The 16547-nt window shown below is 48.1% G+C and overlaps 3 protein-coding genes and 1 long non-coding RNA gene across 5 annotated transcripts; all 4 read left to right on the top strand.

The window, feature by feature from the left end:
• Nucleotides 1-260: 260 nt before the first annotated feature.
• LOC9632474 lies at nucleotides 261-912 on the top strand. Its single transcript, XM_024675292.1, has 2 exons — nucleotides 261-371; nucleotides 437-912. The coding sequence occupies exons 1-2, from the start codon at nucleotides 269-271 to the stop codon at nucleotides 862-864; spliced, it is 531 nt and encodes a 176-aa protein (XP_024531060.1). The 5' UTR covers nucleotides 261-268; the 3' UTR covers nucleotides 865-912.
• A 1532-nt stretch (nucleotides 913-2444) lies between these two features.
• Nucleotides 2445-5822, top strand: LOC112346372 (ATP-dependent DNA helicase Rep-like). 2 transcript variants are annotated; one of them, XM_024675186.1, is made up of 13 exons: nucleotides 2445-2511; nucleotides 2564-2793; nucleotides 2842-2895; nucleotides 2948-2980; nucleotides 3051-3233; nucleotides 3305-3370; nucleotides 3429-3696; nucleotides 3747-4817; nucleotides 4873-5099; nucleotides 5147-5257; nucleotides 5311-5358; nucleotides 5412-5481; nucleotides 5532-5822. In XM_024675186.1, the coding sequence occupies exons 2-13, from the start codon at nucleotides 2716-2718 to the stop codon at nucleotides 5624-5626; spliced, it is 2304 nt and encodes a 767-aa protein (XP_024530954.1). In that variant the 5' UTR covers nucleotides 2445-2511; nucleotides 2564-2715; the 3' UTR covers nucleotides 5627-5822. The 2 variants fall into 2 exon arrangements, with proteins under 2 accessions (XP_024530954.1, XP_024530955.1); XM_024675187.1 differs by lacking the exon at nucleotides 2445-2511 and having other exon boundaries at nucleotides 2736-2793; nucleotides 2849-2895.
• A 1758-nt stretch (nucleotides 5823-7580) lies between these two features.
• Nucleotides 7581-12187, top strand: LOC9632472 (ABC transporter C family member 8). The gene is made up of 11 exons (XM_024675184.1): nucleotides 7581-9055; nucleotides 9111-9431; nucleotides 9490-9576; nucleotides 9634-10218; nucleotides 10277-10441; nucleotides 10511-10799; nucleotides 10863-11077; nucleotides 11158-11463; nucleotides 11533-11596; nucleotides 11654-11893; nucleotides 11943-12187. The coding sequence occupies exons 1-11, from the start codon at nucleotides 7604-7606 to the stop codon at nucleotides 12047-12049; spliced, it is 3831 nt and encodes a 1276-aa protein (XP_024530952.1). The 5' UTR covers nucleotides 7581-7603; the 3' UTR covers nucleotides 12050-12187.
• Nucleotides 12188-13253: 1066 nt separating this feature from the next.
• Nucleotides 13254-13764, top strand: LOC112346373. Its single transcript, XR_002992396.1, has 3 exons — nucleotides 13254-13354; nucleotides 13411-13642; nucleotides 13703-13764. It is a non-coding gene; the product is annotated as an uncharacterized LOC112346373 (long non-coding RNA).
• The last annotated feature ends 2783 nt before the right edge of the window (nucleotides 13765-16547 follow it).

The raw sequence follows: 16547 nt of genomic DNA, 5'->3' as shown, positions 1-16547 counted from the left end.
GCCATCAGATTTTCAATTTAGATCATTCACTCATGTATTCCTTTTCCATATTCCATGCACTCACAATATATTATTTTGAATATTACACAAATTTCAGCATTTAAGAGACCTTACTTAATAAACTTAAATTGTCGGTGATAAAACCATCTCACGTTTATTAGGCTTGTTGGATATACCACCATCGTCATCAAAGTTCAAGAAAAACAAACTAGCTGAGAGCTACCGAAAGCATAAATAAGAGCTCTCATCGCTTTTGGAGATGCAAGCCATGGCAAAGCTTGGAGCTCTTGTAGCGTTCTTCCCCTTCTTGGTTGCTCCCTTTCTTGCTCGTGAACTTCCTCCAGTTGCTACACATCTTAACAATGCTACTGGTTCATCTATTCTCCTTCTGTTAGATCTGAAACGTAACATTTGCTTTTGGTGGTTTTTCCAACAGGAGATTCTCATTCCAAGCTCAAGGGCGAGGACAATTACTTTGCACTGGTAATCTACTACACCGAAGGTCCCTTGACGCTCTACGTCGCAAACTCGTGGCTTGGATATGGGAAATGGGTCCGTGGAAAGAACGATTTCACGGAGATTGGATCTCCCAATGGTCTCACCATGACAGCGTGGGGCGAGTACCACATCACTGCGAGTGGGAGGAGCTGGTCTCCCACTGGTACCGAGGGCTCCTTTGATGTTTACTCGAGCGATGGTCAGAGGGTCTTGTATGTCTACTGGGACGTTGTTTACGCTGGAATGGGGGAATGGAAAAGAACCGTGTTTGATAGCCGGTTCCAGGCGACGGCGACAAGGATTGGGGAATCTCATCTGGACGTGACTCTAGTGATCAAGTCCGTTGCCGGTGAAGCTATTGCTTGAAAGCGGATCTATCCATCTAAATAAACTTTTCCTGGTGTTTTAATTGTCTTTTGACTTCGCAAGATCTGGCAAAGGGAATAGAAAATGCGTGCTCTGGAGGAAGCCAGGAAAATGCTTAACAGATCTTGACTATGTTCTGAAGTGGCGAGAGAATGGAGAGCACTCGGTCGGGCCGCCCCAAGAAAGTAATACTCTGTTTTTGGTGAGTGGTTTCCCACGTTTCTCAGACTTGAACGAAGCTGGGCATTTTCAATTCGTTACTACAGCCCGTCCTCTTTCACCAGCATAAATCTTGGAGCTCCCTTCTTCTTGCTCTTGTTCTTCTTTGTTCTTTCTTGGGTTGTCAAATTGCTGCACACTTCCCTGGGTAAAGCATTTTTTCGACAGGAGAATCTCGTATCGAGGACAATTACCCATGGCCCCTAGTCACAAATTCAACTACACCATCAGGTCTAATACGCTAATAATCTAAAATTTTCCTTGATAAAACCATCCCACGTTTATCAGGTTTGTTGGATATACCGGCATCATCATCGATATCCAATCCTATTCAAAACTGAGAGTTGGCTACGTCTTCCACCACAATATCTTTCAGAGATGCAAGCCATGGCAAAGCTTGGAGCGCTTGTAGCGTTCTTCTCCTTGTTGGCTACTCTTTCTTTGGGTCGTGAACTTCCTCCAGTTGCTACTCATCTCAACAATGTTACTGTATTCTCTTTCTATTTGATCTGAAACGTAACATTTGCTTTTGGTGGTTTTTCCAACAGGAGAATTGCTCAAGGGCGAGGACAACTACTTTGCACTGACAATCTACTACACCCAAGGTCCCTTGACACTCTACGTCGCAAACTCGTGGCTTGGATATGGGAAATGGGTGAACGGTTACACGGAGATTGGATCTCCCAATGGTCTCACCATGACAGCGTGGGGCGAGTACCACATCACTGCGAGTGGGAGGAACTGGTCTCCCACTGGTACCGAGGGCTCGTTTGATGTTTACTCGAGCGATGGTCAGAGGGTCTTGTACATGTATTGGAATGTCATTTACGCTGGAATGGGGGATTGGAGAGCCAGCGTCTTTGATAACCGGTTCAAGGTAACGGGGAATCTCATCTGGAGGTGACTCTAGTTATCAGCTACGTTGCCAGTGAAGTTATTGCCTAAAGTTTGTATTTCCACAAATAAACTTTTGAGTTGCATTTGTGTTCTTCGATTTATCTGCGTCGATTCGTCTAAAATATACGGTTAGTAAGGTATGGAAGAAAAACCCAAAATCTTATCTCTTTCTCATATCCATTCATTTGTTTCTCACAACGCCCACCAAGAAGCATGAGACCGACGGATTATAATGATGATCTCTTGATCTATTACTATTTCTTTATTCTCAAAGAAGGCAATGCCACTTTGTCTGTATAAAAGATGCCCATATTGTGGCCAGTTTTTAAAGGGCTGCCAAAGCTGGGCATTTTGAATGGCAACCAAACAAATTAGCTGATCTGTACTTAGATCCTCTTTCACCAGCATATAAAAGCATAAAAGACTCCTATCTTTCAGAGATACAAAGCTTGAAAGCTCTCTCTCTCTCTCTCTTTTTTCCTTGGGGTCGTGAAGATCACAATGCTATGCATCACAGTGCTACTTCTACTGGTTTGAAAATCCATCCTTGATTGATCTGTTGTTTACGCGGAGATGGTTCCAGGTGACGAGCCAAAGGGTTGGAGAATCTCTCTGGAGTTATCAAGTACAAGCTACTGCTTAAGAAATTCTTCTCGTGATCGAAGAGGTTTCATCTCAAAAAATCGAATAAAGATGGCTTGGTAGCTTGGTCTTGGGGTTTTAGGGTTTAGGAGGATGGTGGAGCTCACCGAGTCGCAAGTAGCCGCGGTCACGGCGCCCATTTCATGCCCGCTTATGATTCTTGCGGCCGCGGTAAGCTGCATTTGGGGTTTCTCGATTCGTCTTGATCGATGGTGGCAGGGATCAGGGAAGACGCTTGTCTTGTGCTATCGCATTCTTCATTTGATCCGGAATGTAAGTCGGTTTTCTTGCGAGGATTGGATTTATTGGCTTGCGTTTTGAGCAGGGTGTTCCGGCCAAGGAGATCCTTGCGGTCACGGTAAGGAAAGAAGGAAGAAAAATCAAAGCTTTGATCTCTCTTGTCCTTGTTCTTGGCGTGGTTTTGGTAGTTTACTCGTCGAGCTGGGCAAGATCTTCTCTCGAGGCTGAGGAAGCTTGGATCAAACAGCGGCATTTCCATCGAGGGTGTTCGTGTTGGGACCTTCCATTCGTTTTGCTTGTCGATTCTCAGGGCTGTTCCCTCGCAAGCAAAGTTGGCTCCCGACTTCACCATTTTCACGCCAAAGATGCAGGCAAGTTTTTCCCCATTTTTTTTCTCTTCTCATTTCCTGTTTTGTGGATGTTTTCTCCTATTCTTTTTCAGCTGGAGCTGCTGCAGGAGCTTGTCTACGAGTGGCATCTCATGAGGAGCAATGGCCAGAAATGCGAGGTTTGATCAAATGAAAAAACCATCTTCATTCGAACTCTTTTTCCTTTTTCTCTCGCAGGGATCTTTGAAGAAGCAGATCTTTAGGACCGAAGCTTATCGAATGATGAAACAGATTGGACAGATGCAAAGAAAACATGACACCGCTGCCTTGAACAGCGCCAAGGAAGGTGGTGGCATGCTTGACTGGGTTCTCGAGAGATACCATTCACACCTCCAAAACATCAATGCTATCGATTTCAACTCTTTTACAAGGCGTACCAACGATGTGCTCGAAAGTTTTCCAGGAATTCTGGACTCTTTGGACATGAAATTCCAGCATATCTTGGGTGAGCATGGATTTTTCTTCTCCTTCCTTTACGTAACAGCTTCTTACTAGTCGACGAGTTTCAGGATACGGACACCGGACAATTCAAGCTCTTGCAAGCGCTTGCTACGAGGCATCACCACGTTACAGTAGTCGGGGATGACGACCAGCAGATTTATTCCTGGAGAGGAGCCGCTGGAATCCAAAACTTCGAAAGCTTCTCGTCGACATTCGGTGGCGCCACTGTGGTAAAACTGGAACGGAACTTTCGCAGCACAGGTGCCATTGTCGCGGCAGCACGATCGGTGATATCGAGAAATGAAAGCCGGATGAGGAAGTCCATTGGAACCACGGCTCCGACGGGGAAGCTCGTCGCGATGTGCGAGTGTAGAAACGTGCTGTGCGAGGTTGCCGCCATCTCGAACTTTATATCGAGCTCGAGAGCAGAAGGGGTGAAGCTGAGCGAGATTGCAGTTCTGTATCGAGTCCATCGGGTCGGTGTGGAGCTACAGCATCACTTGCAGGCGATCGGTGTTCCGTGCAAGATGAAAGTCACAGGAGGAAGTGACGACAGTACAGTCTCAGCAAAAGGATTCAGCTCCACCGGTGAAGCTCTGGCAGATATACTCGGGGTCTTGAGGCTGATACTGAACGAGTCCGATGACTACGCTTGCAAGCGTCTGATGCTCCTCTTTTGTCCAGACGGTCGTTCGGAAGTTCTCTCGTGCGTGATGCAGCTCCAACAAGCAGGCTCTTCATCGCTGTTGCAGTCGCTCAAAACTCTACGATCGCATGTTCTGGGGATGAGCAAAGACAGTCTCTCAGCTCCGTGGATCCAGCCGGTTGTCGAAAAATTGGGAGTTTTGGTGAAAGAGGTGATAAAAGGAGCTCAGGTGCTGATGAAGATCATGGCTGACACGAAAGAAGAACTCCAGAGGCTTGGCATGAAAGATGTGGTGATGAACCTTCTCCAGCAGATTGGACCTTATCGAGAGGAGGCTCGAACGGCGAGTTTGCAGATTTCTTCCACGGCCAACTTGTCCGGAGGCTCCGACTTCGCTGGTATCAAAGCTTTGCTCAAGGAAGCAGCGGCCTTTGATGGTGACAATGCTTTTGTCATGGCCAAAGCATCAGCTCAAACTGGTATGTGGTTTCTTAGCTAGGACTTGGATGCTTACTCTTAAATCTCTTCATCCAGCGAGCAAAAGCAAGAACGCGAGTTACAAGGACATGAGAAGGCTGCAAAAGAGAGATCCTGGACAAGGCACTGTGCGGAGTTCCCAGTCGGACTTTAAAGATCACGCACAGCGATTACGAGTGTTTTTGGATCAAGTTGCGCTCAAACTGCACGAGTATGAGCTTGGCGAAGACAACAAGACGTTGAGTTCTCCGTCGGACTGTGTAACGCTTTCTACGATTCACCAGGTACAGCGAAAGAAAAGATCATTCTTTTACGTGGTTGTGCTGCACAGGCAAAAGGTTTGGAATGGCCAGCAATAGTTTTAGCTCGTGCCAACGAGGGAGTGTTGCCAGTCTTCGACACAGATATGGTTTCTGATGACCAAGACATTCTTGAAGAAGAGGTGAGGTTCCTCATTATCATTCTTCCTTGTGCACGCTCACTCGCTCTCTACAGAGAAGGCTTTTGTATGTTACGCTTACTCGAGCGAAGACCTCCATCTTGGTAACAGATGATGAAATGTGGATTCTTTTCTCACAATCTCAGAAACATTGCAGATCACGTATCTTATGAAAGACAGCGGGCAGCAAGCTCTTCCATCGCGCTTCCTGGCAGAAATTCCACGAGGTAACTTCCGCGTTTTATCGTTTCTATCTTTCCACAGCATTGTTTCGCAGGACTTGTCAAAAGGATTGTTAGCTACGATCACCAAGTGACCAACATCACAGCCACCACGAACACAATTGGAAGGAAGCGCGAGGAACGTGGATAGGCAGTGGACGCGAACGCAAGTGTTAGAAGAAGCATGCTAAAAGCTGACCATCTCGCAGAGCAGGTCAGCTTTGTGGCCAGGAAGGTTTTAGCATGAATCATTTTGCAAATTGGGAGGCATGATGAGTACAGTAGGTTCAGACTGATTGCAGCTGTATATTTATTTAAAAATTATAACGTGTTTATATTTATCTTAACTAATAATTTAATGTAGAAACTAACCATTATATAGTAAACAAAAAAGTCATTACTAGCATTAAACCTGATTAAAGAAACTGACTGCTTGGGATTTAATTTAATCTTAAAGCCCCGACGCAACAGACAACCTCAAAAAGCTTGTAGATCCAGCACTTGGCCCAGATTATCCTTTTCATCTGTAATTTGTAAACTTTACTAAACATTTTTGAATATATTCTAGTTTATTTTGGTTGAAAGATTAATCTTGTGCTTATAAATTATAAACATGTTTATAATTCTTGAATTAATATCAAACCTTTTGCAACTGCAATAAATTATTTTCTAACTTAGCCATGATATTTTCAGTTTCACAAATTATCTAGTAGTAACGTGACGCTGCAATTTTCTAATCGAAACCATACTTGACATTGCCAGGCAAATGGGGATCCTTTTTTGCACCGGATCAAAGGTAGCACACAATGAGTTGAGCATGTGAAGTGATGCGCTTCACTTCGGGTGGCACTGGGAGTTTTTGCTCAACTTGGGCATCTGGTGCGAGGACCAAATCCCGCACCCTATAGGATTCTCCATGACTGGTTTTCAATTTTATTTCTCTGGTCATGGAATGTTTTTGATTCTAAGCACATCACCCATCTGAAATCTACAAGCACACCTTGAGTGCACCCTGACTATGGCCAGGGACTTTGAGGACTAGAGCACCCTCTTCATCAAGCATTTCTGCTGGTACTGCCATGCTAAATGGATTTGCTAGAGCACTCCACTAGCTCATCATGTGCGCCAGGTATACTACCTGTTGTATAACCCAAGGGCAAGGACCACTGCTTCCTTCTGTGATCCATTCCAATTCTACCAAAAAATCAAACCTGTATCTGACATCTCGCCTCAAAACCAACGTGTTGAATATGTATAAACTCAGTAGAGAGAGAGCCCACCAAAAAATTGACATGGATAGGTCTTCATCAATTGTCTATTCACACAACCAATATTTTGGATGGAAGAAATTGAAATTGTCCATCTACAAATACATTCACCACTAAATCTTGAATCCAGAGATTCTCCTTGTTTGGTCTACAAGCAGGACCACTAGCACTAGTGTCCACGACATCTCGCGCATTGTCCCAAGGATCATCCAGCCGATCACATTTCTGTGCAACATCCGAGCGCTTCTGTAAGCGGCCATTTTGGACCATAAACACTACTAAACAAGCTTAAACACCATTTGCTTAATTATTAGAGAATATACTTACTGCGTCATGCATACATACATAAACCCAGTGTTCTTGATAGCTTTATTCATCATGCCTTTGAACCAGTGGAATGATCCCTGCTAGTGTTGATCAGACTGGGCAATGGAGCCATTCCATTCAGCAGCATCTCACGCCATGAGAGGTGAGGTACTTCGACATCATGCTTCCAGTAGTCTAGTGCTTTGTAAGTTTTGCTTGAATTGGCTTTGCTTTTGCAGTAGATTTTGTGAAATGAAAGATCTTAGCGAGGAAATTCGGTATGGTATGTGAGGTTTAGCTAGGTTGCACATCTAAGCTCATTTCTTTTTGTGGGAATTGGCTGGAGCTGGTTCGTCAAATCTATAGAGCTTGAAGTAATACTGATATTAAACACTGAATGTGTAAGAGTTCAATTAAAAATTACCATTTAATCTATTATTTAATGTTGGTTGCAAGAAAGTGAAATAGCGAACTGTTTTCATTCTTCTTTTGGTATAATTTGGAGAATATGATTGCGCTGGCCCTAATAACGTGTGGTTTGGAGAGTCGTGTGGATGGATTCTTCTTCCTTGCGGGAGAGCCTTATCGACGAGAATCCAGCGCGATCGGGCAAGGGCGGCTACGATCATGCCGGATTCTTGGCGAAGCTCACATTGTCATGGCTCAATCCCCTGCTCCATCTCGGATCTTCCAGGCACCTCGAGGCGGCCGATATTCCAGCGCTCGGCCATGGCGACCGCGCCGATGCACTGCTGGAGGAGCTGCGATCGCGAGGCGGCGACGCAGAGAAGATCGTCGAGGGCGGGAGGAAGGATATTTTCGTGGCATTGCTTCGATGCCACCGGCGGCTGATCTTCTTCACCGGATTGCTGGCGCTAGTAAGAACGCTGGCGATCTCTGCCGGCCCGATCTTTCTCTATCTCTTCGTCGATTCGATCGCGCGCCGAGATTTGAATCCATCCAACGGATTCCTCGTGATCCTGGGTCTCGTCGCGGTCAAAGCCACTCAATCCATCGCGCACAGGCACTGGAGCTTCCAATCGCGCCGCCTCGGCGTCAAGGCTCGCGCATCGGTGTGCGCCGCGGTCTACGACAAGATCCTCAAGATTTCCAGCAAGGCCAGGCAGCGCCATTCCGGCGGCGAGATCGTGAGCTACATGGGCGTGGATTCCTACCGCCTGGGCGAGTTCTCGTGGTGGATTCACTACTCTTGGGCCTGCATCCTCCAGCTCCTCATCGCCGTCTTGGTGCTCGTCAAGATCGCGAAGCTCGCGACACTGGCCACCCTCTTGGTGCTGCTCGTGACTTTCTTCGTCCAGATCCCAATCTCCCGGAATCTCCAGCTCGCGCAGACGAACCTCATGATCGCCCAGGACGAGCGCCTCCGCCGCACCGCCGAGGTTCTCAACAGCGTCAAGATCATCAAGCTCCAGGCGTGGGAGGAGGAATTCAAGAAGATGATCGATGCCTGCCGGGAGAGAGAGCTGCGCTGGACGAAATCCGTGCACGTAGGGAGGAGCAAAAGCGTCATGGTGTTTTGGCTCTCGTACGCGACGGCTCTCTCGCTCACGCTCATCGCTTACGTGTGGCTCGGCTACGAGCTCAACGCCGCTGCCATCTTTACCATCTTCTCGGCGTTTGCAAACACCCAGGAGCCCGTAAGGATCATCGCCGATGTTCTTACCACCGTGAGCCAGGCCATCGTCTCGATCAAGCGACTCCAAATCTTCTTCCAAGACGATGAGACCGGGGATGAGAGCACGTCGGTTGGCACGACCTGTGCCGCCGGGATGGATTCGGCAGTGAGGATCCGGATTCATGGGCCTGCCACCTTTGCCTGGGATTTCGATCATTCTTCTCCGAGTTCTCACTGTAAGAAAAGCCTCTCGAGTGTCAACTTGAGCATCAGGAGTGGACAAAAAGTCGCGGTTTGTGGGGCTGTCGGTTCTGGCAAGTCGTCGCTGCTGTGTGCAATGCTTGGGGAGATTCCCAAGATCACTGGAGAGGTACGTGGCTTCCATCTTTTTTATATGCTTTGATCTTTTGTCTTCATCGATCCAGGCAGAAGTCAATGGGACCGTTGCTTATGTTTCTCAAGTTGCATGGATCCAGAGTGGAACGATTCGAGACAATATACTGTTTGGAAAAACAATGGTGGAAGAAAGTTACTCCAAGGTGATCCGGGCTTGCGCACTGGAGAGGGATCTGGAGATGTTTCCTTTGGGTGACTTGACCGAGATTGGGGAGAGGGGACTGAACTTAAGTGGTGGACAAAAGCAGAGGATCCAGCTTGCTCGAGCAGTGTACAACGATGCTGATATCTACCTGCTGGACGATCCATTTAGTGCGGTGGATGCCCAGACAGCTGCGACATTATTTCATGTAAGTAGTATATGCCAAGATGAATGAGCTGCATCAATTGTCTTTATTTCTTTGGCAGGAGTGTGTGATGAAATCTCTGAGAAACAAGACTGTAGTACTGGTGACACATCAGGTCGAGTTCCTTCCAGCATTGGACGTGGTTGTGGTAAGTTCCGTTTAGTTCTTTCTTTACCGGTAAGTTTCCTTTCTTTGTATTCAAAAGGTGATGGAAGGTGGAACGATCGAGCAACTTGGTTCATACGAAGAGCTCCTCAACACTGGGCTAACACTGGAGAAGCTCGTGAACGCACACCACGACACACTAAGCAACGCTCTCAGCAAGAGCAGCGACGATGGCGGCAAGCGCACGGGTGTGACGAACACACCAGCAGACTCCAACGACGAGAGCACGAATCAAACACAAACTGCGCAGCTCACGGCGGACGAAGAGAAAGAATTCGGTGATCTCGGGTTGCAACCGTACAAAGACTACCTCTCGATTTCCAAAGGTCATGTCCTCTTCGGCTTTGATCTGCTGATGCAAGTCGGCCTGGTTGCTGGCCAGGTGACGGGAGGATTATGGCTGGCTTATCAGGTGATGAAGCCAGGCATTGATGGTCCTTACGTTGCGTATGGGTACACGATTATCGCCTATGTGACAAGCCTATTCTTGCTGGTACGATTGTTCGTGCACTTGGCACTCGGGCTCAAAGCTTCCAGATCGATCTACTCAGGCCTTATGACGTCGTTGTTTAGAGCTCCAATGTCTTTCTTCGACTCCACTCCAACAGGAAGGATTCTAACCCGGGTACGCAGTTATATTACATGTTTCTCGGCAATGTTTTTAGCTAACACTAGCTTTGCAGGCCTCGAGTGATATGTCGATAGTGGATGTCGACGTGTTCATGGTCGGACATATCCTTATTGCGTTTGTTTTCGATTTTCCAGGCGTCATGGTTGTTCTTGGGGTTGTTCTTTGGCCGTCGCTGTTCGTTGTCATTCCCATGTTGTGGGTGATTCTAAAGATCGAGGTAACCATTTGAAGAACTTCCTTCTAAAACTTAGAGTTCTGGTGATATGCTTTTCGAGCCCGACAACAGGCATTCTACCGAACTTCTGCTCAAGAGATGATGAGACTGAATGCAATGACCAAGTCTCCTATCCTCAACCTCTCTGGCGAAACCGTGAGAGGGGCTGTGACAATCCGAGCCTTTAGAATGAAGGAGCGGTTCATGCAGAGATCTATGGAGCTCATCAACAAAGACTCGTCAATCTACTTGCACACGAATGCCGCGATAGAGTGGCTCATTCTCAGAGTGGAGGCCTGCGGTTTGATTTTGCTTCTTGTCTTTGGAGTTGGCTTAAACTTGGATCCAAGCTTGACACCAGGTACATACGACGTAGGCTTTTTGTTTCTTCTTCCCATTTTTCTTACATTTTGTCTTCTCTCAGGATTGGCTGGAGTCGGACTTGCGTATGGACTGTTGATCAATGTCAGCCTTGTGTTTATGTCGCAGTGGTACTGTCAGATGGCGAGTCACATTGTTTCAGTGGAGAGAATCAAACAATATATGGACATCCCTGTGGAGCCTCCAGCAATTGTAGAGCACAACAGGCCACCAAAGACGTGGCCCAGCCATGGAGAAATCGTTTTCCAAAATTTGCAGGTCAGTATCGAGAGCCAAGTTTGATATTGATAGTTTGATTTGATTAACGTTTGATAGTTTTTTTTTTCTTGTTATAATAGATCAAGTACAGGCCGGATTTGCCTCTTGTTCTTCGAGGAATCAGCTGCAAAATGGAGGGAGGCAAGAGGATTGGCGTCGTCGGACGCACAGGAAGCGGGAAATCAACACTGATAAGTGCGATATTCCGGCTTGTTGATCCTGCTGGTGGTACCATTCTCATCGATGGTATCGACATTTGCTCGATTGGCCTTCACGATCTGAGGTCCAAGCTCGGAATCATCCCGCAGGAGCCGACGCTATTTCGTGGAACCATTCGAACAAATCTGGATCCTCTAGGAAAATACAGCGACCTCGACATCTGGGAGGTAAGAGGAAATTGTTCTTACCAGTTTTCACTTGGAGCTCATGTTTTTCATTGTGTTCTTGTGCTGTAGGCTCTGGAAAAGTGTCAGATGGCCAAGGAAATCCATAGCATGGCGAATCAGCTCGATTCATCGGGTATAGCGTTATATGTTTCCGATGTCTGATCAAACTTCTCGATCGTGTCCCGAGCAGTGAGCGACGAAGGTGGCAACTGGAGCGCTGGACAGAGGCAGCTCTTCTGCCTGGGACGAGTTCTTCTCAAGCGCACAAGAGTTCTCGTGCTGGACGAGGCCACCGCGTCCATCGATTCCTCCACGGACGCCGTGTTGCAAAGAGTGATACGTGAGGAATTCGCGACGTGCACCGTGGTCACCGTCGCTCACCGCATCCCGACCGTGATCGACTGCGACATGGTTCTCACTCTCCAAGACGGTAAGATCACCGCAATGAAGATCTCAGACTGATTGATTCCGTGAAACAGGGGTTCTCCTGGAATTCCAGCCGCCGGAGGTTCTTCTCCAGGATAGAAGCTCCGGTTTTGCGAAGCTCGTTGCCGAGTATTGGGCTCAACGATCCCACCGAAACTAAAGTTCTCCAAAACTTTAGCATTGATAGTTGCAAACTTCAACTCGTAAGTTTGCTATACGGCAAGATTCGAATCAAATCATCAAAAGGAACGATCAAACATAAATTAATCAATTCTATACAATGCCACCATCTCTATCACCGCAAAAGGTTGTCTTGGCGCGCTCTCGTCTTGGACTAGATCCATGATGACAAGAAGCTCGTAGAAACAGCACAGATGCAATGCCTAGATTCGCGAAATCATTCCCCTGGAACGCAGAGCTATCATCTCAACCAAAAGAGAAGCTATACGATCGTAGAAAACAAAGAAATCTTAATCTATTCAGAAGATTCCTCGTGTTTGATCGCAGGCGCTGTGCGCGCCCAGTAGCAGCAGTACTAGCTGCAGCAGCAGTCCCAGCGCAGTGCAAAGCGCCAAATAAGTGAGCACCAAAAAGCAGCCCAAAGAGAGAAAGATGGCAATTTTGCTGCTTTGATCTGGTACCAGGGCTCTAGCCGCGCAGGGCATGCTTGGCAAGGACTGCCTCGAGCGTGGCCAGCAGCAATGCCCAAGTACACAAAATTCTCCCCTCTCTGCAAAGAAGGAATTCCGTATGGTCTTCTTCCCATTATTTTACACTATCCTCCTCGCGCGCCCACGATCTCACAAGCTAAATCGAAGCTCGCAATCCATAATGCGTCAATCAAGCCCGGAGAAGCGCGCGCTCCAGGGAGAAAAGAAGTTTTCGACAAAGATCTGGCAGTCGCAGGGATAAGGAAGATAATCGTCGCCTTTGGCTGTGTGAGAATTTTGGGCCACGAGGCGTGTCCACCTGGCGGTGGTCCATAACTGACAATGCGAGGGCACGGAAAGGGCCGACAGGGCCCATGTGGCCGCCCAGATTCCGCCGGCCGTCGCCCGTTGGATCCACACGAATCCACGTCCCGGGAGTTTCGTACGGAAGAGTGATTGATGCATTATGATAGGCTTAAGTATCATATGGAATGCTTAGATTATTAAAACAGGAAGGACGATATAGCTATCATAGTATATTCATTGTGAGGAGGTCCACCATGGACGGACGTGGCATCTGGAGACTTTGCTACAGTTCCATCAGGTTTGTACTTGACTGTGTAAATCCATTTCGAGCTCACAAGGTGAGCACCTTTAGGTAAGGTTGTCTTTGTCATTGTATTGTTTCGCTCATGCGAATGCATTTCAGCATTCATGGCTTCTTGCCACTGGGCAGCATGAAGTCCAGTTAATGCCTCGTCAACATTCGCTGGAATGGGGATTCGTTCTGGATTAGCAGCCACGAAGTTAGCCTGGTGCATTCCTTTCTTTTTAAGTTTTCCAAAACTAAAGAAGGGACGAGATTGCTCAGCTTCCAGTTGCAGCCTCGATGGTACGGGAACTCGAGCAGAGCACCGTGGTTCAGGACGTGCTGGAGGGTGGATCACAGGTTGTGGAACAAGTGGAGAGTCTGGGAGAGCTCCCACTGAAGTTGGCGACCTGCTTCCAGCTCCCACTGAAGGTGATGATCCACGTCCAGCTCCCACTGAAGATGAGCCGAGGAAGAACTCAGGAGCAGCTTGAAATTTCTCGTCGCCCTCGAAGTAAGTGTTCATCAGCTCTACAGAGAAGCTAGGTGTTCTCACTGGAGGAAATTCTTGCAGAGGCGTAGCTGGAGGGTGTGGTGGCAGTGCTGGAAGAACCACCACGTTACCACCAGCTGGAGTTCCACGAAAGTAGGAGCAGGAACTTCAGCAGGATCCTTGTACAGCTTGCTCTCATCAAAGATCTTTCCAGCAACGTTTTGCGCTTGAGTGAATAAAGGCGATATCCTTTCATGTCTTCCAAATATCCCAGGAAAATGGATGGCTCAGCCTTTGACTCCAGCTTTCGGCGTTGCTTGTGTGGAACGTGTGCATAGGCGAAACAGCCAAAAATGCGGAGATGATCATAACCAGGTGCGTGATCAGTCCAAAGTTCATAAGGAGTGGTCTTCCCAAGCAGGGCACGTGTTGGCAACCGGTTCCGAACATAAACAGCCGTGTTAACTGCCTCTCCCCAGAAAGCAGCCGGCATTCCTGCGTGAAGCAGCATACAGCGTGCAGCTTCTATGATGGTGCGATTCACCCTCTCGGCAGCACCATTCTGGGCATGTGCACACGAACTAAACAGCTGTGTAGATTTTCTACCAAAGCCTTGTATTGGCTAAAACAGGAGAACACTTCTGACTTATGAGCCAGCAGGTACACGATCAGGTACCGCGTGTAATCATCCAGGAAGGTGACTACATAACGTTTGCCTCCCAAAGATTCAACCATAATCGAACAAACGTCCGAGTGTACGAACTCAAGAACAGAACTTGCTCTAGAATGAGAAATCTATGGGAAAGGAAAAACGTGGTGTTTTCCACCAACACAAGCTTCGCAGAAGGGCAGCGCGCTCCCAAGCACCACAGGAACATCCACCTTTTTTAGCTGTTGCTCGTTCACGTGACCAAGGTGCTGGTGCCAGGTTGCAAGTGTCGGTGGAGCCCGAGCCATCAGCGCCACAGGTGGAAGGATCACGTGAGCATCCAGGCGGTCGAGCGTATCAACTGGAAGTCCAAAAGCGACCTTGTCTCCAGTCTCGGCATCCAGCACGAACGCTCCCTGTGCTGTGAACAGAGTATCGAAGCCTACTTGAGCAGCAGTTCCAATCGACAGCAGCGTGTGTGTAAGTCCCGGAACATAAGACACAGGATAGATCTCCCGGATTTCTCCAGAAGAGAGCTGAACCCTGATTGTTCCTTTGCCTAGTACGTCGTGAGCAGAGGAGTCACCGAGTCCCACGGCGTCACTTTCACACGGTTCTTGGTAGTCAAAAAACAAGGAAGCCCATATGGAATGATCCAGCCACAGCTCTGGTCCGAGCACGGGCTGGTGGCTGCTGCTTGCAGAGCGAGCCATCAAGAGCTTACGAGGAGTCCCAGAGCCCTTGTCTTTGTTTCCTTTGTCTTTGTTCTTGGCAGCTTTAGCACGATCAGCTTTCTTCTTCTTGCAATCCCTCGCCAAGTGTCCAGGTTTGTACATGCCACGAAAACCAGTGTCGTTCGGCTGAGCTTGAGAGGACGAGGATGATCCTCCCGCAGCGCCAGCATAAAGCAAGGAAGATTTGGCTGAGGGCATCGCTTCTTTCTTCCCCTTCATCTTGCGTTCCTCTTCAATCAGGGTACCCACGACTTGATCAATGTGAGATAGAACAGATGCGAGCGTGCTAAACGGTTGCAAGCAGCAACGCCCTGGCGCGATCATCCGTGACAGGAGACCCAGCACCAGTCAATTCAGCCATTAGCCCTCGAATCCGTCCCACGTACACAGCAATGGTTTCACCCGTTTCGATGCGAAGCGCCAAGAATTGTTGATTCAGCAGCATGGAAGAATTTGCGGCTTGGGCCACGAAGATCGTGCGAAGCGACGTCCAGATTTCAGCAGCGGTCTTGGTGAGATCAATCAGCGGCAAGAATTCATCGCTCAATCCCAAGCCAATGACGGTGATGGCTTGCTGCTGATTGCGAAAATCCCAATCTCATTGTAGCGTTTGCTCAGCGGGACGAGGCTCAGTCCCATCAACGATGTTCCACACTCGTTTCGCAGAGAGGATCAGCCTGATTCTTGTCGCCCATGTGAAGAAATTCGTGCCACTGAATTTCTCCACCTTCTCTGTGGAAGCCACGAGAACTTGAGCAGCAACCGGTGGCGGCGGCGGCGACAGCGGCGGCGGCAGCAGCGGCGGTGGTGGTGGGGGCGGCGGAGATGGTGGTGGGGTTGAAGCGGCCATGACAGCAACGTCAAATCAACCAACCAGGATCGTCCCCGAAATCCATGTTGTGGTGTGAAAAGGGATGGACATAATACTCATGAGCTCGTTCATTGTGTTCGACTCTTTTTTACATGACTCATGACCACGTGGACATGCCACGTCAGCTGATCGATCTCGACAGATAACTACGCTTGCAAGCGTCTGATGCTCCTCTTTTGTCCAGACGGTCGTTCGGAAGTTCTCTCGTGCGTGATGCAGCTCCAAGAAGCAGGCTCTTCATCGTTGTTGCAGTCGCTCAAAACTCTACGATCGCATGTTGTGGGGATGAGCAAAGACAGTCTCTCAACTCCGTGGATCCAGCCTGTCGAAAAATTGGGAGTTTTGGTGAAAGAGGTGATAAAAGGAGCTCAGGTGCTGATGAAGACCATGGCTGACACGAAAGTAGAAATCCAGGGACTTGGCATGAAAGATGTGGTGATGAACCTTCTCCAGCAGATTGGACCTTATCGAGAGGAGGCTCGAACGGCGAGTTTGCAGATTTCTTCCACGGCCAACTTGTCCGGAGGCTCCGACTTTGCTGGTATCAAAGCTTTGCTCAAGGAAGCAGCGGCCTTTGATAGTGACAATGCTTTTGTCATGGCCAAAACATCGGTTCAAAATGGGTAGGGGTTTTTTAGCTAGGACTGGGATGCGGATGCTTACGGTTAATTC

The sequence above is a fragment of the Selaginella moellendorffii genome, unplaced genomic scaffold, assembly GCF_000143415.4.
Source record: "Selaginella moellendorffii unplaced genomic scaffold, v1.0 SELMOscaffold_14, whole genome shotgun sequence".
NCBI lineage: Eukaryota > Viridiplantae > Streptophyta > Lycopodiopsida > Selaginellales > Selaginellaceae > Selaginella > Selaginella moellendorffii.
The sequence above is the reverse complement of the archived record's forward strand: the minus strand, read 5'-3'. Positions and strand labels throughout refer to the sequence as shown.